General features: G+C 35.2%; 3 protein-coding genes across 6 annotated transcripts; 1 reads left to right on the top strand and 2 right to left on the bottom strand.

The window, feature by feature from the left end:
* The first annotated feature begins 372 nt into the window (after positions 1-372).
* LOC140872724 (probable WRKY transcription factor 24) lies at positions 373-3046 on the top strand. The gene is made up of 2 exons (XM_073275599.1): positions 373-778; positions 2621-3046. The coding sequence occupies exons 1-2, from the start codon at positions 399-401 to the stop codon at positions 2796-2798; spliced, it is 558 nt and encodes a 185-aa protein (XP_073131700.1). The 5' UTR covers positions 373-398; the 3' UTR covers positions 2799-3046.
* On the bottom strand, positions 2766-13004 carry LOC140872723 (uncharacterized). 4 transcript variants are annotated; one of them, XR_012147900.1, is made up of 10 exons: positions 12753-13004; positions 8511-11249; positions 8325-8428; positions 8092-8161; positions 6572-7363; positions 5716-5918; positions 5274-5397; positions 4439-4645; positions 3600-3976; positions 2766-2893 (listed from the first exon to the last, which is right to left on the bottom strand). XR_012147900.1 is itself a non-coding variant. In XM_073275597.1 (9 exons), exons 1-9 carry the CDS (start codon positions 12906-12908, stop codon positions 3833-3835), a joined length of 4539 nt encoding a protein of 1512 aa, XP_073131698.1. In that variant the 5' UTR covers positions 12909-13004; the 3' UTR covers positions 3179-3832. The 4 variants fall into 4 exon arrangements, 2 of the variants coding, with proteins under 2 accessions (XP_073131698.1, XP_073131699.1); XR_012147901.1 differs by having other exon boundaries at positions 2813-2923; XM_073275597.1 differs by lacking the exon at positions 2766-2893 and having other exon boundaries at positions 3179-3976.
* A 1248-nt stretch (positions 13005-14252) lies between these two features.
* On the bottom strand, positions 14253-23578 carry LOC140872738 (E4 SUMO-protein ligase PIAL2-like). The gene is made up of 16 exons (XM_073275622.1): positions 23161-23578; positions 21718-21790; positions 21380-21445; positions 20191-20256; positions 20013-20095; positions 19171-19222; positions 19009-19080; positions 18411-18478; positions 18264-18312; positions 18091-18175; positions 17901-17999; positions 17669-17720; positions 17167-17218; positions 16434-16550; positions 15470-16333; positions 14253-15172 (listed from the first exon to the last, which is right to left on the bottom strand). Exons 1-16 carry the CDS (start codon positions 23352-23354, stop codon positions 14573-14575), a joined length of 2592 nt encoding a protein of 863 aa, XP_073131723.1. The 5' UTR covers positions 23355-23578; the 3' UTR covers positions 14253-14572.
* Between the last annotated feature and the right edge of the window lie 418 nt (positions 23579-23996).

Genomic DNA, 23996 nt, shown 5'->3' on the forward strand with positions numbered 1-23996 from the left:
TAGGGTAGTTGCCCAACAAACTAAAATACTACTTCTTTTAATTTACCCCCATCACTTTGACCAAATTACTTGCAAAACCTCCAAGTTTTGGCACAATAACATTCATTATTCATCACATATATTCAGGAGGTTGAACAGATCAAATTAATTAGGTGATAGTGGTTGGCTTTCTCTAGGATTACAAGCTAAGCCAAAATTCTGGCCTAGCTTTCTCTGTTGTAATATACAATTTTTATTTATTTTTGAAAAAAAAATTGACTTTTGGACCTAATTCATTTTCTTTGTTTGTCCCACCAAACCCTATATATCTTGTATAGAGCTCCAGAAACTAAAATCCTCTTCGCTCATGCAATCAATCCTTGAGGATTATTAGTCCCTAGCTCGATCATCTTGATTGCATGGAAGGTGAAAATAACTCCTACTTTACACCATCTTTATTTCCAATACAAGAATCAATGGATAATATTAATATTCCTCCAGCTCCCATATTAGACCAATCCATGCAAAACCTGCAGTACCCTCAATTGCTTTCTTCTCAAAATCACAATATTGATGATTTCTGTAACATTTTTCTGCCGGAGCAGACCACGATTTCTTCGGTTAGGGAAGGGGAGGGTATTGTACGACGAAACGCGGGGAACTGTGGTAAGAAAAGGAGGTACAAAAATATTCCGGCAAGGGTTGCATTTCATACCAGGAGTTCAGAAGATATTCTTGATGATGGATACAAGTGGAGAAAATATGGACAGAAATCTGTCAAAGATAGCATCCATCCAAGGTAAGTTTGATATTTCAAAAGTTACATTTTTTTTTTAAAAAAAACACATTAATATATGCAATAATGTGAATGAAATTTTGAGCAAATTATCAAAAAAAAAAAAAAGATGTATAAACACACACGCAGACGAATAAATGTGAAGAGAATGCAAGCAAAACACAATTTGGTCGCCTAATCAGCAAAATATATATACCTACCAAAACTCAAGAATTCCCCTATTCCCTTCTAAGATATATACAATTTATAAACAAGTATAAGGAATTTAGTGAATTAGAATTTTAAATTGATAATTGAAATCCCATATTGGGTTTTTTGCGACATATACATGATTTTATTCTTTAGGCATTTTGTTTGCGTTTGCATCCATTTGAAAGTTGAATACGTAAACTTTAATTTTTGTGTGTGGTTTTTGCGGTTGTCACTCATGAACTGCATGCGTATAGTATATATATACAGGTTTATTGGTACAACTATTAATTACTTTTTCAATATGTTTTTATCGTAAAATCTAAAATTAAATATTAGTAATATAATTAATTTTAAATAAGTAAATTAGATAGCAAGGGGATTGAATTTAAGTAATAATGAGTTGAGAGATAAAGAGATGATTTAATAATAGATTTATGAGTGATTTAATAACGATAATAGTTTCACATTTTCACCTATATTACACTTGATCAGCACATGCACATTGTAAAATATTATTTTCCCAGATGAAATTTTTTGATTTTACTGAAAAAAAAATAAAAAAGTTTATTTATTTTCAATAGTTTTATTTAAAAAAAACATATTTTTAATAATAAAATTATATGAATATCGAAAAATGTTACAAACTTTTTACTACAATTATAAGACCATGTTTTGGCCTTCATCATAAAACATAGGAAAATCACCAAAAATTTACTCTACGAAACTTTATATACAAAAACCCAAGAAATATAGTTTTATACTTTTATCTTAAAAACCCAATTTTTAATAAATTTTATGCCGAAAATAGCATACTATAAACTTTAATGGAAAACAGTACTTAAATTCAAAATTAAAAATTTATTATGTTTTATGTATGGATAATGCAGTTTCTTTCACTTGAAAAACTAATGGGAATTTTATAATATTAAAGCATATGATAGAAGTATATGCTTTCTTAAATGTTGGTTTTAAACCCCGGATATTTTTTTTAATTTTAAATATCTACATTTATTTTGTTAAACATGATTGAAAACAAATTATTTCCACACAAGCTAACTTTCATAATTAAAACTTATATTAATTAATTTTTGTTTCGCACTTAAATATTTTATTTTGTATTAGATTTTTTTATATCAAATATAGAAAATTAATTTGTTAAAAACATCTAGAAAATATATTATTTCCACACGTGGTTTATTCACTTTCATGGATTTATTTTTAAACGGTTTTTTTGTTCAAGTTTATTAAATATTTGAAAATACTCTAATAACTTGTGTATAATAATCTTAATTTAAAGCAATAGTAAAATTGATTTTAAGACAACACTGTTATTTCACAAATATTTTCGTACGAAATCCATGGAGCGGTAGTTTTGGTGATTGCTTTCAGAAATAATCTAATTTCCCTACATTCAACCAGGATTATTTAAATTCAAATTTCAATAAACATAAACAACACAGTATGCTTACACAATGACTTGGAAGCTTCGTATGGTTTAAGACAACACACACACACACACACACACATGACACAGAGAGAGAGAGTGGCAACAAATTAACTAATTTACTCTGCATACCGACTCGGTAATTGCTACATTGTCTTCTATACGAAAAAATAACTTTGAATCTTTCTTGGTTTGCGGATGTGGCTAAGGAGTTATTACCGGTGCACACATCATACGTGCAATGTGAAGAAGCAAATACAGAGGCTTTCAAAGGACACCGGCATCGTTGTCACGACGTACGAAGGAATTCACAATCATCCCTGTGAAAAACTAATGGAAACATTGACCCCCATTCTCAGGCAGCTCCAATTTCTATCAAGATTCTGAAAAGTTGTCTGTGTTCCGGGATTTCTACCTGCTGTCTGTTGCTACCGCCGGTACTGCTCCCACTGGAATCTGGATGATATACATGATACCCCAAGCTGTCTTGTACAGAACTATAAAACAAAAGGCTACAAGTATATGTAAAATATATAATTGATAACATGACTGACTAGTGACATCTAGGATGTTGACTTCATGGGAAAACTTTACATTGAACCGGGCCAACCATTACAATGTGTTGTGTCTTACGCATATATCCATACCACTTTGAGATAGATATAGCCAAGATCTGAACCTAGAATCGTGCACAATATCGCCGTGATTGTTATGGCACCCTTCGTGCCACACAATGCGCGGACCATGCTTAGTGCATCGCTGCTTAGTGCATCGCTTGAAACTCCAGAATTTATGTTCCACATACAGAATTTTCTCGTTTTACGTACGTGGATGAATGACACTTGTATATTCAACTATCATTCACCATGAAATATGAGATGGCAGGTCGTTTTGATAAAATGAAAAAGGATCTTGCCTGCCACCATCAAATCATATAAATTATCCCAATTCCCCAAACATGTATAGGGAGGGAGAAGATTAAGCAGTAGTATTTATGAACAAGTTTATTAACCATTAGAACGCTCACAACACACAATCTAACATCAAGTAACATGAAAAGAGTTTTGGTACGTGCCACTAGTATGTATATATGATTCATCATAATACAATAAAACTAAATAATGTTGTACATCATAACAATAATGAGTGGTTTATTAGCATGAATAACAAATTGGGAAGAGAGAGTACCAATAAATTAGGTGTGAGGCAGAGGACTGAATTCTTCAGAAAATTGCACGAAAAGCCCGGTGTCGCAGTATAATGAGCTGGTAACCAAAATTGAGAACCCTAGGTGAAGTCCACTCTGGTTTAAGAACTATCTAAGCAAACAATATATATGTAACTAGTAACAATGTCGTAGTTCAAGAATTTAGGTATGGAACTTCACAACATTTGGCATGAAACATGGTTCTTGCAAATGCTTATAGCTGGAAAATGCCTAGCTCATTGGAATGCTGTGAGAGTTTTACTTTTCTTTCACCAACCCATTCAAGCCTATAAGACAGGTCAAGATTATGAATCAAAAGCTTCAATCTGTCCACTTCGCTTGATGATTTGTTACTTCCCTGCAATATATAACAACGTTCATTCAAAAATAAACAAGTGCATGAACGTATAAACAGGTCCCATAATAAAATAGCATCACAAATAAAGAGGCCCAGTTATAATTCTCTAAAAGTAAAATTAATTGATTCTCACTGCAACATGTAAAGAGGTATCAAAACTCAAAAGGTCTAGAGTGGACCTCGTACATAAGCATCAAGAGTTCAAATCATAAAAATTAACATGGTGAGGATTCCTATAACTGTAGGAATAACATGGATGACAAGCGAACTTGACAACTAAGAATTTCATCTTGTATCTTATTCATTAAACTAAACTTACATTTGCTTCATGCATTGCGCGAGCATGTTTTACGTATTTGTTTTGGTTATAGCACTGTTATCCATTTATGTTTCAGGCCATTCAAGAACAGTCACAGTACCATGACAATTATTAAAATAGTGAAACTTAATAAAAAAAGTTACCGGTGAATTGGTTTCTCCGTCATCATGAACTACACTTGACAGAATGCTGGACCTAGTAGAATTGGGCGAAAATCCCTCCCATGGAGGAATAAATATCAGCTTGGTGCACCGCACAGGAACAAAATTTCGATTTAGTTTCTCCCACCACACTGAGCCTAATGACCACCATCTAATCATCAGGCCATTCTCTGAAAAAGCAGCTAGACCCTGCATACAAAAAAGAGAAAAAAGAAGTGAAATATTTTTAAAAAATATATTTATGGGCCCTCAATTGGTAAGACACTTCACTTCAGGAACCTTGTATCACGAGCCATGGTGTATGGGTATAGCATGGAAACTGTAATAGCAGTTCGTTAAGTATAAAAAAAAAATTAACAAGGATAGCATTGACTTTATATTAAATCAATCATAATTACTTGGCTCTAAAGTTAAATAAAATAAGCACACCATTACGAAGAACTGTTCATTGACAGCAAAACAAATTAAAAACTGAAGGAAATTTGAATTTAGACAAAATTATATGCTTTAAGTCACACATATATTGGCAAGAGACATGAACAAAGATATGAAGAGACAAATATGACAGTTCAATAAGTAAAACATGCATTAACGTCTTACAATATGAACTACGATTACCTTTAACTGGTAAAGCGAAAATATTGCATCTTCACACGGAAAAACTGATCTGATATGAACTTTGCATTTTTAAAAAACAAATCTCTTACATAAAGTGTCTGTTGCTCAAATTTGTTATTTTAGATTTCGACAGCAGAAATGGGCAGACCGCAGACATAAGAATTAAGAATCTGTAAATATATGTACACATCTGTCATACCTCTCCATCTGGTGAGAAGCTTAGAGCTGATATTGCAGAATTAATGACCATTTCTGAGGCACCTCCAAGCAAACGTGGAAGTCCAGGAGGTCCACTAGCGTCCAAGACCTTTATCTTGCTCATACTATAATTAAAGTGGTGAAATAGATTGTGAGAAGAAATTTAATAGCAAAACCACACATAATCGTTGGTGCAAACTAGCAGCTAAACATTTATGATAATCCGTGCACAACCATAAGAGCAACAAGAGTAATGCCATCAAAATACTCCGACCAGACAGAAAAGATCCCATGCACTACATGCAACAACACCAGAAAGAAAAGATCCCATGCACTACATGCAACACCACCAGACAGAAAAGAAACCCCAAAATCAAATAAATCCTGTTCAAATCATTGAATTCGAATGACTGCACCTTGCAATTTCAAACTTCATTTATTACCTTTGCATGTCATAAACCCGAATACTGGCATTATTAATCTCTCCAATTGCATCCCCTACTGCCAATCGAGTTGATGTATCATTCAGTGATATCATGGGAAATACACGTAAAACATCTTTCAATGCAGTCATAGAATTCTTCACACAATTTTTGCGCATGGTTGAGTTACCAGGATCCATTGTCTGTAATATAAAAGAGACAACCTGCAAACCTGTCTGGATGTTAGACATCATGATTTGAAAACAAAAAAAATAAGAAAATCATTGTGCCAAACACCTTGAAGCCACAATCATATACAGTCTCAAAAGCAATACAAATTGCAAACACCAATACACCATTTTTCTTTTTCACAAAATCTGTGGCAGTGGGTGGACTGGTGAAAAACTAGTGTCAGTCAGAAGAAAACAATATCACATTTTATATCAATCGTAAACTGCAGATACGACGCATCTTCAAGGAAAACATAAATAGAATAAAAAAATTTTTGATTCATAAACTTGGGCTCAAAAACTATGTAAATATTATTTAATTATACCAGAAAAATGCAAAGAAGAATACATTTGCATCCCTTCTAATTTTGAAAATTTTAATTTTAAGTCAACAGAATAAGCAAGTGTGAAGCCAGCATCTTGTTAAATATTGATAACTTCTCAGCCAGCATAATTGAAATAATCGCGCCTCTACTGATGTCTTGAAATACAACTACAAAAAGCGTAACCGTTGTTCTTTGAAGAAGAATGCTTGAAGAATATGCAGGAACGTGAGCTTACAAATGAAGAAACTAATTCAAGATAGTTAGTGTAAAAATTAAGAAATTATTTCAAGATAGAAAACCCATTGAATTACTCTCACATACCTTGTCAAGATATGGAGCCAAGTTTCTTGGAGAACCACGGACAACCCTCATTAAAGTCACGAGGGATACCACATGAACTGGTGAATCAGATGCAGTAGACCATATTTGGCTCTCTATTACATGCAGAAATCCTGGTATGTCAGCCATTGCAAGACTTGGAAGGAGAATCCCAACTAAAGTCTCTCTGATATTAATAGTGCCAGCAGTATTTTGAGCAGATAAATTAGCTGATGTACCACTGACACACTCGACTTGAAAGAAGATTTCACCTATCAGGCGAGTTATATCAGAACCAATGCATGCTTTCCACGTACTCTCCATACCTTCAGCCAGAATCTCTGCCGCAGCAGCACTATACTTTTCATTCATAGCCATGACTAATTTCACCAATGAATGAACTACCACGGTTGCAAGTCTTGATTTGACGAGGAAAGGATACCAGACAGCCAATGCTGCAGCAACAATTATTTGAGCAGTCATTGCGTCCTGAGTTGTTCCCCCTACACAGGAAATCCAATCTTGCAATTGATACGAGTCCAACCACAATGTTATTTCGGATTCTTTTCCCACATGTTCTGTTTGAGTTTCTATTCTCTCATCAGATACTACAGTTACTGAGGTCGAACATTCAAGTTCTTCCACTGGTACTCCAATACGAAAAATGTTATGATTATCGTCAGTCTTTGAACAGCACAATGAAAGAGGAATTGCCCGCGAAGCAGCACAATGAAATAGAGAACGGGAAGTCATTTTCACATGTTCAAACTCATGTTGCCAAAAGCTTACCAAGAGCTGCGGGACAAATAAATCAATCAGTATATAGAACTTATCAAAATCATATCTCTTTACAAACATTTGAAAACTTGACGCTACAATTTTTAAAAAATAATAATAAAAATGAAAAACTTGATGCTACATGAAGCGTCTGCAGCAATACAAACTACACACAAAACATTAGCAACACATGAAGAAAAGAACTCTTTCTGTACAACTGCATTTTACGTGGAAAAGATTCTGCCACACATTTTTTAGGCATGCAAAATTTTTAGTCATGGTAAAAAATGTAGGGGATACAGGAGAAAAAATTTCAAACAAAAAAGACACCTTAGTGCTAGAGACTTGATCAAAAGGATAAAAGGTTGCCTGGCCTCATGCCTAAAAAAATTTTGATGAGAAAATTATGGAATTTTTTACATGATCTAAGGTTGTAATGGGACATCAGACCTAAAATATTCACCCACTCTTAGAATATTGTATAATCGGCCATGGTTAGTAATTTCAGCTGAGGAAGTTTGTAAAATAATTGAAAATATAATTTATTATTTCACGTTAACAATAACCAAGAATCAACTTAGATAACTCATGAATTGCAAAACATGATGGCAATGAAATTTGACTAAATCTCTTTTCACATCGCATGACAGGGGGGTAGAAAGAAGACCAGAAACTTAGTTCCTGACAACAAATTTACAAAAATATGGAACAACAAATCTCATTCCCTTAATGATACAATTTGTTACCTGGAGCAAAGGAGGTTTTATGTCTGAAAATTTATCTGCAAATTTCCGCATGTAGAATGCCGCTAAAGCACTGCATTTGAGAGACATTTCATTAATGACTCTGAAATTAGCTATTGCAAATAACTGTAACATTAAACAAATAAGTTCTCAGGAACCTGGTCAGTATGGAATGGCAAATGAAAAAAAGCGAGTTCTTGAGAAGATTTAAATCATATACTCGAAAGTTTTCATACCTGCTGGCAGAGGTATAAGAATGTGATAAGCTAATCAAGTGTTGGGCAAGGGACACCATTGTTAATGATCTCAAAGCAGAATACTCAGATGAAGATCTCCAGAGCTGTGATGGGAACATTCCAATATTAAGATAGAAATGGAGTCAATAAAACAAATAAGAAAACATAATTCATTGATTAAAGTACCTCTAGAGTTGAACTAGAGCCTGGAAATGTAAGCGTCATGGAACCCTTGTCTCCCAATAAACCAGAGGCTATACTGAAAGAATCAGGCCTGCTCAGCCCCATTTCAGCAATTAACAAGTTATCAAGCTCACCGTCAACATTCCACAAGTGCAGAAATGAAAGGCTGAACTGAAGTAAGCATCTCTCAAGAGTGTGAACCCATTCATGATGTTCTAATGTGACAACAGAGGAAATAGAGTCAATTCTGCCCTCCACATGATGGCTTGGAGAATCGGCCCAGAGTTCCTTCGGAGAAGTATTCTCCTTTTCATATGCATCTTCTTTACGTGACCTAGTTCCAGCACCCTTTACATGAACTTTTTCCCCAACAGGACTTCCACCTCCGGAAAATTCATGGTTAGAACAGAGAGACATCAAGGAAGTGAGATCAAAACACAAAGTGGAAACTCCAGGAAAAGGACAGGAGGTTTTAATTGGGTGTGTGTCGTGTTGGAAGATTACTGAAGCAAATGAACTGGGATTTGGACCAGTTTTTTGCATATCATTTGATGTTTCAGATGCATCAGTAGATTCGTGTATCTTTCCCGCAGATTGTTTTTGCATAGAAATCCTCTTCCCTAAAGATTTTGGGTGAGATTGTGGAAACTGTTTTGTCTCAATTACTGGAAAAACTAAAGAGGAGGCTGAAGTATTCCCATATATAAAATTTCCAGATGAAAATCCTTCATCAGCAACGATAAGGAAATGATCAAACATTGAACGTGCAGCAGCTCCACGAAGAATTCTCTCACAACCACCTGTCTTTACATCCCAAATGTACAGAATGTTATCAGATTTTTCATGATTATTCTGACATAAACATGCAATGTAACCTCTCACACCATCCCACACAACTTTGGCTGGAAAGTGCAGGTGTCCAGGAAATAATCTCTCCACCCTCAAAGTCTGAAGGGAAACGAGGGCGACACATGAGTCATCCCCAACAGATAAAAAGCAATCACTCCATGGGGATCCGCTTTGAAGCGGAGGAGGAATTATTTGATGCACTGGAGCTACATGCTGGTGCAACACCGTGATGGGATCACCAGAGTCCAGATCCCAGATGCGAACTGTACAATCCATGCTTCCGGACATTAAAACATGATTTAAACTGCATCCTGCAGACCGATTCACCATTTGATGTGAAGCTAAACATAGCACTTCTCCTGTGTGTCCTGAAAGGTGGTGTTTCTGTCCACGTGACCCTGCTTCCTGATTGGGACTCTGAATAAATGAATCCAATGCAGTGAAGAACATGTGGAATCTAACAACTTCAATATCACCATTGAAGAAGCCATAAACGATAGCATAAGGTGCTAAGTACGTTTCAGATATAACCATTGAACAAGATACTAGTTGCTCTGCTTGGTAAAAACCAAAGCTGTGATCACTTGAGCATTTACCATTGGCTTCATCTGGAGAAAGTGCATCATATTGCGATGAGGTCATTTCATCTCCACAGCTCTTTCCTTCTCTGCAAATATTGTGGTTCAGGCCATCAGTTGCAGGCAAAGAAAAGTTTGAAACCCAACTATCAAAAAGATTACCTTCCCCAAGCATTTCACACTCTAAACTGAGTTTAGCATGACAATCCTTTTGCTGATGCAAAAGCCAGATTGTAACATGAGGTCTCCAGAACATGTGTTCCTTGTAATGAGAGCAATTTGACTCAACACGAATCACATAATTTTTTACAGGTTCGAAAAAAAAGGACATCCTCATATTAGGATGTAATACAGCCGGGATAGCATGTAAAAGTTCAAACTTAAATTTGTTGCTCGAGTAAGATATTCTGTACATGACAGCTGCTCCAATGTTATTCCATGCTAAAAATTCTTCCACAAAACCACTATCAGTGGTGTCAGTATCATCTCCCAGGAACATGCCACCTACTACATATATGAGGTCTTCAGAACAAAGTTGACAATCCAAGAATGATATATAACCGAAAACAGTTCCACTGTCTGCTTGTCTAAATATGCAATGTGTCCTATGCACAAGGGCTAACACATGTCCACGCTTTGCAAAAGCCATTAGCAACCCCTTTTTCTCTGAATCATCCATCCAATCCATCACTTCAGAAATTGAGGAATCCTTTGGAACGTTAGGCACATTATTCCCTTTTTGTCCAGGTTCCTTCACTATTGGTATATACAGTACCTTACCATATGAATCAATAATCGTCACTAACTGCTGCTCCATGTCTTTAGAAGAGAAAATTATAGCCATGGACTTCAAAGGTCCCATTGATACATTCCCATGGAAAACTGTTTGGACTAGTGTTAGAGTAGATGTGTCCATAATTAGAACAGTAAACTTCAAATGATTAATGTTTTGTAAATCTGCATCCCCTGAAGATTCATCCCCTTCCATTGAATTAAGTATCTGATGTTCTTGGTTTGGAAAACAACAAGAAATGCATACATATCTTCTATTTTTTGGCAATGGCCTAATTATGGAAGGGCTCCCAGCCCAAGGAGGAATTTTCCTTCTTCGCCTACAGTGTCCACTTGCTCTGCTCCAAACACATAATACCCCATCAGTGCAGGCACTTATTAATGCACCAAAGTTAATTGCATTTTCAGGAAGATCACTCACATCAGACAAGTTTTCGCTTTCAGGCCCCTCAAAAGGAAAGCAAATCCCTAAATCAGCTATTGGAGCGTTATGACCACACAACATTGCAACTGGTTTCATTTCCTGACCAACAGACGTACCAAATGAAAATAATGAGTGAACAAAAAACTTAAAACTTAATCTAATGCGGTAAGGTCACTGTATCACTCTGGCAAGAATTGGATGTATAAGAATTTTAATGTGAGGAAATCCTACTGATAAATCTTTTTTTATAAGAAAAGATGATATATTAATATAGAAATTTAATAGTTACAAAAGGCGGGCAAGAAATCCGTCGCATACAAAAGGGTAAACAAAATCCCTATCACATCAACAACAAATAAACTTCAAATCACTCAAATCAACCGACTCTTCAATATCTTCAAAGATTCTCCTACTACATTCCAACCAAACTGAACAACAAATACAATGCACTGCTACTGTCCACAATCCTACTGATGAATCTTGTTCCTAAGAAAAGTTTGTTTTCCTCAAGAAATTTAATTAATGGCTAAATTTGAATTTTACTTGCTCCACTGAGATTGCAGACACCACTTTCTTATCACAAGTTTTAAAGTTTGGTTTACTTTGACAACTGTAGAGAAGGTTAATCTTGATAGGAGCTGTCAGCAGCCAAGTCATGTTCATGTTCATAATGAAACTGATTTTCCAGTTCTTGCCCAGATAAGGTACATTATCTTCTTTTCGTAAAAATAAAATATGAAACTAGATAGTTTTTCTTTTTGTTGAATTTATAGATAGTGATCGCTTCAACACAAGACTGGGTTTGTGTTCTTATTGATCACAAAGATGTAACATTTAGAAAGGAAAATATTTTCTTTTCATTTACGACATTAATGTCATGATGGTGAATTCTGGATCTTTGCTCGGTCATACCTTTCTTGGTAATTTATAATTTATGCAACTGCAGTAGTGCACAAAAAAGGTGACTATAGCCTATTGGCATCAAATTACTTGTCATTTTACATGCTTGTGAATAAATTTCACCCAAGGACTGACTCATTGTTTGCCACTTAGGTTCTAAATAACAGCAAAAGAAAATGTATAGATTGAATTGTAACACTATCATACAAATCGATTGTCACATGCATAGTTTGATATCATCTACAATTTTTACTTAGTATTCACGGTTATATTGTTAACCCCAGGTTCTTTGGATGAGAAATATGTTGCTTAGTGTGTAATTAATAGTCCTCTCAGTCCTTCAAAGAACTTCAGGAAATTTAACATAATCAACTTTTTGTTTCCTCGAGGTACACCAGACTTCTGTAATCTCTTCAGCCAAATATTGTCGCTTTTCTTATGGAATTCAACGTTAAAAAAAAAGAACTTAATGTAAAACTCCTGGTTTGGTTCATGCAATCATGCTTCGTTTCAACTTTCATTGTATCTTCATGCGAATATAAATGTCGAAGAATAACCCTCCAGAGTCCAGACACATCATATGCAACAAAAAATCAGAACATCAATTAAGCACCTTCCTATGAGTAAATTAAACAAAATCCAGATGCGTAAGACAAAAGTCAATTCACAGTCATTCCATCCTAGTTTGTGTAAAACAATCACCGTTTTTTCGGGAGAGGCAATGAGGTTCCACCAGATGATGGAGCCATCGTAACCACCAGTGTAAAGCGTGGGCGGCTCGTGAATCGCGGCGACGGCGGTGACTCTGTGAACCGGTGGCGAGCCGGACCATAAGCAGGCCAATGATTTACATTTCATCGGAGCAACGATCTGTTTGGCTTCCGCCTTGGATGCCGTTTGGAAGCGGAGTATAATAATAACCTTAAAATCGTTGTCCTAAGCGATTTTATGAGATTCTCACCCTTAGATCATTCTCCAAAGGCATTAATTATTAGGTTAATTATATCAGTATCTAAATTCTAGATAAGGTAATTTTTTTAATTTTTTTTGGGATCAAAGATAAGGTAATTTTTTAAGTTAAATATAAAACTCATCATCTTTAAATTTTGATCTGGAAAAAATATTTTCAAATATTCTCTATTATTTTATTTATAATAAATAATTTATTTCATGAAATACTAATTAGTACATAAATTAAACAACTTAAAAGCTCTTTCAAACAACTTATAAGCTGTTTTAGAACTTTTAAGCTCTGAAAATGTGGTTGGTAAAATTTTTAAAAAAACAGCTTATAAGGTGTCAAAATAAGCTATTTGACAGCTTATAAGCTGTTTTAAAAAAGTAAGGGGGAGGTACTTTTTTTAAAAAGATTTTATTTTAATATTCTATCTCTCTAAAATATCCTTGAATATTTTAATAAATTTTCATCTTATCCTCCACTCATTAAATATTAAATATTATTTTAAAAAAATTACAAATCACATAAATTTTTCTAAAAGTAAAATATTAAAACAATTTTATTTTTTAATATAGATTTATTCTAAAATTATTTTCGTATATATATATAACTCGAAACATTATTTTCATAGAATTATACCATTTTTGGTAATTTTGACAATAAAAAGATCTTATAATACCAAACATATCAACATCTTTAAGTTTTTTAAAATACGTTTACCCAAAAACTTTAACAGCTTATTTTTAAAATAAGTTCTAAGAGTTTTATAAGCTCATAAAACAGCTTATAAGCTCTTTTCAATAAGCTTAGTCAAACACCCTCTAGTGTTTGGGAAAACATCTAGAAAACACTTCTAAGTTTTTTATTAACAAAATTTCATAAAATTTCAAAATTTTGTTTAGGTAGAAACTCTCGGAAACTCGTTTAAACACTACCTAAGTCACCTACCTAAGTCGCGGATCAGTTAGAACCACAACGTAGTCCAAGTTACTGTTCAGTTGCCGCATAAGCCGCAATCGCATACTGAATTCCATCGATTTCACTGTAAATAAAAAATAAGATGCTGATAATGTACATGATTTCGATAAATTGTAAATTAGATTTTTGTAATCATTTCAATATCACTGACATTTACACATTAATTCAGTTAATTTAGATGAAGTAGTCATCAATTTTAGTAAAGCAAATTATCATTTCTTTGAACGTCCACAGAGCAGTGTTTTCTTATATAATGACTGATGGGAGAAAGAACAGTAGATAATCATTGAAATCATCTGGTAACTATTTTAAATACCTCCAATATATCCAACCCTATACACGTCCCCCAACTTCTTTTTACATTTAAATACAGAGTGGAATCCTACTTACAAAGCTGCAAAATTCTCAAATTTTGAGGGGCATCTGCAATTAGTGCAAAAACCAATCCCAAGAAACATACACATTCGATTCAAAACTTATGCAGCCACGACCGAGTGAAGAACATAATGCATCCCAGTTGATCCATCAAACTCGAAGCTCAAATTTCCGTCCTAGATGGTACAGTTTTGGATGAACCTGGCCTCTTTCAGCCATGAAAGATTGTAGTGGCAGGGGGAGGATTATTCATGAATGACTTCGCATCAGAGATATGTCGAGCAGCTTCTTGGTTAGGTCGAACTATGTACTCGTTCAACGCATCGGTTAAAGCCTGCCCAGAAAGAGCCCCACGCATACGTCCAGCGGGCCGCCAGTTCTGATTAGTTGGGTTGGTAACATTATCCCCTGCTAATGGGGTTGAACTTGTTCCAGAGTTCGTTGAGAACATGGGCGCTGCTAATGTTCTTGATGGATTAAGTGCCAGGTGCGTTGCTTGGTTTGCGGCTGCAATCAAATGAGCTTGTTGACTTTTCATTAAGACATTTGCATGACCAATCCTGTCTTGTAAACCTCCCGTGTGGGCTGGAGGGTGGAAGAAATGGATACCAGGTTGCAGCGCAGGTGACTGATCCTGGCCATGAGATTGACTTGGTGCTTGAGGCATCCTTAGGTTCACCATCTGCTGACTTGATATTTGGCGTCCATCTGTACCCCGGTAAGCATTTGGGACCTGATTTGGGGCACGCTGAGTAACATTCTGATGAGCTAATCTAGACGAAGCTAGTGAGCTATTTTGCTGCCAATAATTCTGGAAGAGAGGGAAATGAATGAGTGCATGACCGCGTATAAGATTCATGTATATGTCACAGAGTGTATTACCAAGAAACAGAAATATATGTTACGCATCATCTTTTACTGAATATCAAGTCATAGGAAGAACATTAATTTGCCAGAAGTAAAAACAACACAAACAGAAAAACAAGGAAGAAAAGAACGAGGGATGGCCATGCCCCACCCTCCCCTACTGAAGTATGACAATTTTGAAATTTTGTACTTAATTTTTCTAAAAGGGGAAAAACCAGCGGTTAGAAGACTAATGGTTCACCTGTATAACAGGGTACTGATTCAATGATGATGAGGGCAAATGTAGATTCGAAATAACTGTTGAAGTGGTATTAGTTGGCGCAGCAGGGTAAGCTTGATAAGCTGCTGAGAGACCATTCTGCATAAATGTATTCAGACTATTTGTAGAGGTTTGTTTTAGGACAGGAGCAGTCATATGTGGAGGGGCCTGAACTGCAATTGGTGTTCCAGATACTTGTCTCGATACTGATGGAAACCTTCCATACTCGTTAGTGATCATTGGGTTTCCAAATTGATACTGCTGAGGTTGCAAAGTATTTGGCAAAGAAGTTTCGCTTTGAGGGAGGGAGGTGCTAGCAAGAGCATTACTAGCAAATGTGCATATTCTGTTTGGATCAGTAATAGGAATCTCAGATAAACCAGCAGGTGGTGCAATATGATTCGAAGTGGCAGCATAAGCACCAAGATTCCGTGTATTTGATGTAAAATCTGGAAAATCTGGCACAAAGGTTGACATGAAGATTCTTAACCATGAGTCATCCTCAGCACGAACATTGCTTCGATTCACATCATTTGTGTGTGTCCTGTAAGGGTCGACTACCGTTGTCTGCGTCAAAGATCGACTTTGAAGAGCCGTTGAGGAAAGCTTCCGGTCTTCAGTTTCATTTGGAGTAAAATCCATTGAATCATTCTGAGTAAGATCGAGTATATCAACAGGAACATTTAATAAGCCAACAGATTCAGTTTGTGGAGACTCATTTTGTCCAGAATTAGAGGTCCTATCCTCTGACGTGTGTGCATTATCATCAATTTCCATGACAGCATTCCATGAACCATCTGAAGCTAATATTACATCGGTGACACTTGTTCCGACCTCTTTCAAGATCTGAACACAATCCAACCACATCAAGATAAAATGGGGGAAGGGGGGTGGGGGGGAGGGATGGTATTCAGTAAAAAGTGGCTCATGCAAATAAGTTACTTGCCTTAACCATTTTTTGGTCTATGCGAAGATCAGTGAAACAGACATGCTGATTACAATATGGGCAGCGCCAGGAGGGTCTTCTTGAGTTGATACCCACGTAGTTGTCAAAATCGAAACACTGGAATGAAAAGGACAAAAGGTAGGTCGTCGAATTACAAACAGATTGTATAGAATTAACACACTATGAATGCTCTCTGTAGGGGTCACGGGGATGATTATTCTGATTTTAATTTCCTTGTATTAATAGGCCTAAGTGATGGATTTAAAGTTTACTCGTTTGCTTATATGTGAGAGCCATGTTATCACATCTAAGAATTTCAAGTTGTATTTGCACCTGATAAGTGATAAAATCTCTAGTTTCTTTCTTTTTAAATTGTGGGATTAGAAAATGAGGAAATAAATTTTATAACGGGTGGAGCATATTATTATATACAAATATATATTATTTATCTGGAATTTCACAAATTCATAGTGTAAACCTAGACCACCATAAAACTCAAATAAATATGGTACCCGATACCAACCTGACCCGATCAGGTAAATACTCTAATATATATCCAAAACCACAACACAATGGGATTAGAGTAAGCAGTTTTTTTCTTTAAACATAAAAACACACAAAAGAAACTAACCACAAATATATGGTATTCCTTACCAATTGACAATACGTGCAACTTCACAAATTTTATTTTCAGAAGCATCAACTTTGTTTAAACATGGGTGCTTGGAAGTACCTGAATATGTTTGCATGAATGTCCTTTGACAGGAATTTCGATACGCCTGAGGCTATATTAATTTAAAGACAGAATAAACAAATTAGCAGAACATGCAAAACTGAATTTGAAAAATGCATGAAACGATGATCCCGTAAAAAAGTCTAAATAAATAAAGACAACAAAATAAACATTGATAACGTTAAAAAGAAAGGGAAAAAAAAAAGGAATTGTAAGAACCACCGGAGTGAGTAATACAAAAGTATGGGAATTGAAGAGGTCCTGAAAACTTCTTCTGAAGTCGCATATTATACATTTCCAGTAACAGTGTTATTGATGCATGGTCAAGAAACAGGTAATCACAATGTCACCAAGATCACATCACCTTTGCATTGGAAGCATAATCAACCAGCACACAATAGAAGAAACACTACGGTTCATTCAATTTGTTCTCGCGTAAATAAATCATAAATGAAGAGGAAAGAACGAAAAATTGAGTTTCAAAACAAATAATAAATATTACCTGATGGGACAGCTTAGTGGTATTCGTGATGCCCCCTCAATGATTTCAGAATCTACATTAAAAATAAATTAAAAAATTTATAAGATTATGTCTGGTGTTTGTTAAGTACAATCTAGATTATCAAGAAACAAAAACTCATCCAAGAGCTTGTTATCCAAAACAGTTGCTTTTAACAGTAAAAATATGAAAAGAATTGTGAATCAGTTGGTAATAAGTTTATTCCAAATAGCACCTGAATCCACAATTGGAGGAGCATGCTCATAATCTAGGAGAGAATTTGAATCAGGTTCTGGCACTTCACTCATGCAAGCAACTGCTATAAGATAATTTCCTACACAAAAATAAACATTTAGCAAGAATAATTGAAATTTCTGACAATAAAACCAGAATCCTGTTACAAGGAAACCCTAAGCTAACTATACCATTAAATTCACCAACAGCCTGGAGAAGATTCAACCCATTTGTCAGTAAATGAGTCAGAACTGTAGGATTTTGAGGCCCTGTATCCTGAGAAAGACAAAGCATGCGTACAACCAGAATAATTATACTCCTTCAAAAGGTGAAAATGCTTCAAATATATTAATCTTCGTCAAACCATGTAAAGACCGGTTCTCCTCTCCACGCCATGTCCATTCACGAGAAAGCTGCAGAAGAAAATACAGCAGATTTCACAAATAATACGATGAAGAGATAAACTAAATGTTCGTTCCAATGCAAAGAAAAAGAAAAAAGAACAACGTACTTCACTTTAGAGGGGCTAACGAGGCATGCAGATGTCTCAATACTATCCATTTGTCCAACAAATAACCGCTGCAAGAAAAATGAATTATCAGATCAACAAGTAATTGATCTATCCACAGTGGGTGCGATACAAGACCATTTCAGACATTTTGAATAGCACAATCTAAATCAAGATAACGAGAACGACTCTATCCACAAAGAAGTATGTAGCGTAGTAGACATTATGTAACTATTTCCTTTTTTTGTCGCAACAGAAGTTACAATCTGTAATTATCATCCAGACAATTGAAGAACATGACATTGGAAGACAACACGCAAGTAAGCCAAAGATAACTGCAGTTGTCCTAAACAGTTAATGCAACATAATCGGTACTTAACTAGTCATTATCCCAGCTCATGTTTCAGAATCCACTCTTATAAGTTAGCGTGCATCTCATGAATTAGACTAATAGCTCCTGACATAACTTAGGAAATGAGATAAAGCACTGAAATATATCAGAAACAGCATTGCAAGCTTAAGCAAGCCCTGTTGTGAATAGTTATCGATGCCCCAAATTCTGCAAAACTATACACTTAGAATCATGATTGGATGTGCTTACTATTTTTTCTCCGGGAGCTGACTTCGTATTCTCTGAAATCTGAAAGTCTCTCACATAAGCATCAAACCCAGGCTACAATTCAACCAAAGCGCACCAATACAATCAGCAATCATACTTATGAGAGATTAATCTTGATTATAGTAGAGAAGAGAGAGTAACAACCTTGACTTCAATGTATAGAAACAGATGACCCATTTTCATTCTTGGATAGAATCTGCACACATACACCACACAACCAATACTGTTTTAGATGCACAGTCTATGTTGTGTAACTTAGAGCTATGGCTGGGAGTCAAGTGATATGGCATAGTTGATTCTCTGTTGCAGAATCATCTCTCTAGGATTCATTTTGTCCTTTCATGATTTGGTTATTATAGCTCCTCATTACTTGCAAACTTCAGGGTGCGGTCACCATTTTTTTCTTCTTTTTTTAGTGCGCTCACCATTAGGTACGTAGAAATGCAATTTTAAAGACGGGATAATTCTCGTAACTCTTGAGTAATACCAACCAAGAAACAAAACGATTAATAACACTCACTCATACTAATGTTGGCATAAAGTATGTGAAGGATATGATCATAACCCTCTATTACTTGGTGGGAAAGCCAAGTAGATAACATTTCGGTATCTTCAAAACAAAAGGAGTACAAAAATATGTTTGTTTCAAATTTCAGTCCTTCCCTTATGATGACTTAGTAATGAGAAATTCATAATTTTCTGTTAAATCAACTGACCCCCTTTTTTCCTTCACCACAACCTTTCATTTCTACAAGCAAAGAAGGAAGTCCTATCCCTTCTCCCAATTCCTCCTAGCCAATAACCACCACCACCCACCAACTGACCCACCCACCGTGACTCACGAGCACAGTTGGAATCTTACAGCTCGTAAATCTCTTGAAACCGTGAAACCAGTTTGAACTGGAAAGCTATTATTATGTGATTTTTCAAGCTTCACCAGATGATTAGTCATAAAAAAACTAAAACAATGGTAATGAGTATTTTACCTTGACATGATTGAGTTGATGACCAAATTAGAACAGCCAGGTTCAGTGTTAAAATTGGACACGTTACAAAAATTGCTTGCGATCTGTGTATGCAGATAGAAAATTCAACAAAAAGTGGCCATTGTGAACCCGTCAACTAGGAAAAAAAATTGACAAACTGTAACTATTGTTAACAAACCTCATTTGCCAGATTACTCAATTCTTCAGAATCTCTATCTGAAAACCACCCAGTTTGACAAGCATTCTACCAAATAATTTGAAGTTCAAGAGAACACGACACAAGAGGATATTATTCTCCATGAGGTGAAAGTAAAATACGTAAAAAATATTTTGGTTACTTGAACATAAGAACATCTCATAAAAAAGTTGATATTTATGATAGCTAAGATTCAAGGTTGAAAATGTCACATGGGAAACTTGCATGCACATGTGAGAGTTCAGACCCTTGGCATAAATACAACAAGTTTCATCAATTCCCAAAATAACTAAATTACAATAACTAAAATGAAAAGTATGGATATTGTTATTTGTGTGGGGTGAAGAGGAGACAAGTTCAAATTATTCTATTTCTAGGTAAGGCCAAAAAACAAATTTCTTCATAGCTATATCCAGGTAAAGGAATCCAATCATCTACTCGGGATTAATCTGTTACGAGTTAAGAGCTCCTAAAGCAAATGCATATTTAGACAAAAAAGAATTCATTCCATGACCTTATAATCGACAGCATCACCACCTATCCTTGTTCCTTCATATGCATAACACAATCACCATTTGAACATTTTTCTCAATTGTACTTCAAACTTGTGTGTGAAACTAAAACCACACAAGGAATTCAATCATCTACTTGGGATTAGTCTCTCAATAGCTCCTAAAGCAAATGTACATATAGACAAACAGAATTCATTCCATGACCTTATGGTCAACAAGAGCACCAGATATCAGTGTTCCTTCGTATGCATAGCACAATCACCATTTGAACATTTCTCGGTTGTACATTAAACTTATGTGTGAAACTAAAACCACAAATGACAAAGCCATCAATAATGTTATGCAAAATTCAAAACAGAATCATTAAAATTAATCTGGTAGCGGCATTTATATAACTATCTATCTAGAAAGACAGTTGTTGTCTCTTATGAAGAGCGCTCATTATTAATGAACACATTGAATAAAACCTCAAGCTCATCCAATAAACTATATAACATGTGATATATTACTTTGCACCTGCAGAGAGTCCCACAAATGAAAGAAAAATATCACACAAACTAAGCTTCTCACCTTGTATGACACACTTAATAATACGAAGAAGAAAACACGTTGAATCATGAAAATAGCAGGGACACCAAAATCGGTAGATACAAACTCACCTTAACAGAAATCATAAGGACCATGATGACTGCTTGCACGAGGGTATTGTGTTTCCATAGGCACACCTACCAAACACATAATAAGTGATATCAATAAAATACTGTCTCCACATGTATTTAAGCCAAAAATTGTTCCACATTCACAGACAGGGTATAGACCACGAAAAATGTGAGAAAATCGAGCACATACAAGACAAATGCAATAAAACAAGGCCTTCTTCATACAGTCTTAACTATACATGTTTACCCAAAGAAAACAAAATGATAGCACAAATCTATGAAAACTACCAAAAATCAGCCACATGGAAAAAATGAAAAATATGAAACCATCACATCACCTTCTTTAATAGTGAAGGCAGCTCCACGGCTCTGTTTGGAACTTCATTGTTTGCCATGGCAAAATCAATTTGTCTGTATTTGCCGAAAAGAAAAAAGAAAGGATGAGCATCATCACAATTACATACAAACTATTAGCTGAGAAATCAAACCAGTAAATAGGGATTTTTAAATATTCATATAAGAACGAGAACTAGCAACATAAACTAAAGATTTGTAACTGATGTTTCTTCCTCTTCAATGCCTTCATAGAAACACTCAAAAGCGATACAAGATGAACAAATTTATTAGAAAATGTTACTAAACAAGCATGATTGTAGATTGCTTCCTTATACAAAAATGAACGATTGTGAACCAACAGAGGGCCGTGGAACATCGAGAATTTACACCCCTGGTAGTTTATAATCAGACAATCCGAGGATAAACCAAAAATTGTAATGAAAAAATGCTGAACCACAAGCAAAAAATTACATAAAAGCTTCACTTCCTAAAGTAAAAGCATATCTAAAGCCAAATCATAAATTAAACAAAATTTGGGGTTTTAAGAAATCAATCATGCAAATGATCCAGATTCAAGACTTAAACAACCATTTATCAGCCGAGGCAAGAAGTTATTAAAAAACTACGTATTTCTTAAGTCAAGATCCTACATATTCCTAACATTTTCCCCCAGTTTATACTTACAAAAGTTTTGTTACAAACTGAACACATGCATTCCCAAAATCAGAAGATTTAATTCCTGGCTTCTTATTGTCCAGGAAATCATGCTCACACATTTTTATTATGCACACACAATTGCATGGCAGGAAGCCATTCAACCGGAAAGAAAGATATAAAAAGGAAAGCAGGAGACTGGTAGACAATTGAGAGTTATCACATGCAACCATGTGTTGCCTTAAAGAAAGACAATAGTCGGACTAAACTAAGAGCATCCAAGTCTTTTGGTCAATAATAAGAGTAACAACCCAACAAAAAATTAAGTGAATACAATCCAGTGACACAAAGACTATAGAAACCGCTAAACCAAATTCCAACCTATCACATCATATACAGAAGTAACAGAACACGGAAGCAGTTCACCAAACTATTCAAGAAGAGTCAGAAGCCAAAATAACTCCAAAGGAGTTGTGTTGACAACTTTCATACATACCCAGCCAACTGAATTAGTTACTTAGATTTATCCAATAACGCCCAATTCCGAGACCAACTAAACATAAACTACAGAGTCCAAACGTTCAAGGAATAAAAATAACGTCATGTCCTGGGCACCTGTGATCACAATACACATCACATGCACGAATCCCAAGTACGGAGGGATATCAAGGTATGGTAAAAATAAAAAAAATAAATAAATAAACCACTGCTATGGTTCACAGACTCGCAGCCAGACAAGAGAAAGCATCAATATGGACTACAGAGAAAAGACCAAAATTCGCAAATATTGCCTGGACAGGGAAAGGCAGAGGCTAAACAACTCGGCGGTGCGTACGTGGCCGCGAACTTGAAGAGACAGGCCATCAATAATCTCCGAAATGCAGGAGTTCAACTCTAAAGAAGCGACTGAGCCATTTCTCAGCGCCATTCCACCAACTCCGCCGTTCAATTCTTCGCCGGGGAGCCCCGCCAGCGTCGCCGCCATTCTGCTGCTTCCGTCAGCGTTGTCGTCCTGGAATTTGAAAAGAGGGAGGTTATCAACTTTATTTATTGTTTATATTTATTTCAAAACTGACGTTTGTCGGTCAATTGTTTTCTTTCAATTCAATACAATTCAAAAAATATATCTTTGTTTAAACAAAAATTATAGTAATTATTATTTATTTATTTTGAAAATTCACCATCCGGTTTTCTATTTTTAAGGTGTCAATTAATTAATTTTAATGCATGAGCAGGAGGTACATTTTTATTGTTGAGAAATATAATAAATACATACTATTCTTCCTAAAAATAACAATATATAATCAAGTGGACATGTAATCTTACATAAATCAATAATTTGATAATAAGTTTCACAACAAAATAAAACAAAACTGATACTAAATGTAATAATGTATGAGTTTACTGCTAAATTAAAATAATTTTATTGTGAGTTTGCAATAATTTACATTCAAATAGTAATAACAATTATGTTATCATGGTGCAATGTGTCGTTAAAATTATTGAATTGATTATGATGATTTTTAATAAAATATTGAAAAAAAATTATATTTTTAATAGTTGAATGTGATAAAGTGGTCGAGCAATTAGTTATGTGACGCCCGGGGCTGAAGAGGCAGAGAGTGAT

This window comes from Henckelia pumila, unplaced genomic scaffold (genome assembly GCF_033568475.1).
Source record: "Henckelia pumila isolate YLH828 unplaced genomic scaffold, ASM3356847v2 CTG_477:::fragment_1, whole genome shotgun sequence".
In the NCBI taxonomy this organism is placed as follows: domain Eukaryota; kingdom Viridiplantae; phylum Streptophyta; class Magnoliopsida; order Lamiales; family Gesneriaceae; genus Henckelia; species Henckelia pumila.

Bases quoted from the DNA above. Each gene is read 5' to 3' on its own strand.
- LOC140872724 (XM_073275599.1), top strand. From the start codon at position 399: ATGGAAGGTGAAAATAACTCCTACTTTACACCATCTTTATTTCCAATA. The intron at 779-2,620 runs GTAAGTTTGATA...GATGTGGCTAAG, and splicing joins AAAGATAGCATCCATCCAAG to GAGTTATTACCGGTGCACAC.
- LOC140872723 (XM_073275597.1), bottom strand. From the start codon at position 12,908: ATGAAATGTAAATCATTGGCCTGCTTATGGTCCGGCTCGCCACCGGTT. The intron at 8,429-8,510 runs GTACTTTAATCA...TTCCCATCACAG, and splicing joins GCTCTAGTTCAACTCTAGAG to CTCTGGAGATCTTCATCTGA. The intron at 7,364-8,091 runs GTAACAAATTGT...TTTGTCCCGCAG, and splicing joins TAAAACCTCCTTTGCTCCAG to CTCTTGGTAAGCTTTTGGCA.
- LOC140872738 (XM_073275622.1), bottom strand. From the start codon at position 23,354: ATGGCGGCGACGCTGGCGGGGCTCCCCGGCGAAGAATTGAACGGCGGA. The intron at 18,479-19,008 runs GTAAGCACATCC...TTTTTCTTGCAG, and splicing joins CAGCTCCCGGAGAAAAAATA to CGGTTATTTGTTGGACAAAT. The intron at 18,313-18,410 runs GTACGTTGTTCT...TTTCTTCTGCAG, and splicing joins GTTAGCCCCTCTAAAGTGAA to CTTTCTCGTGAATGGACATG.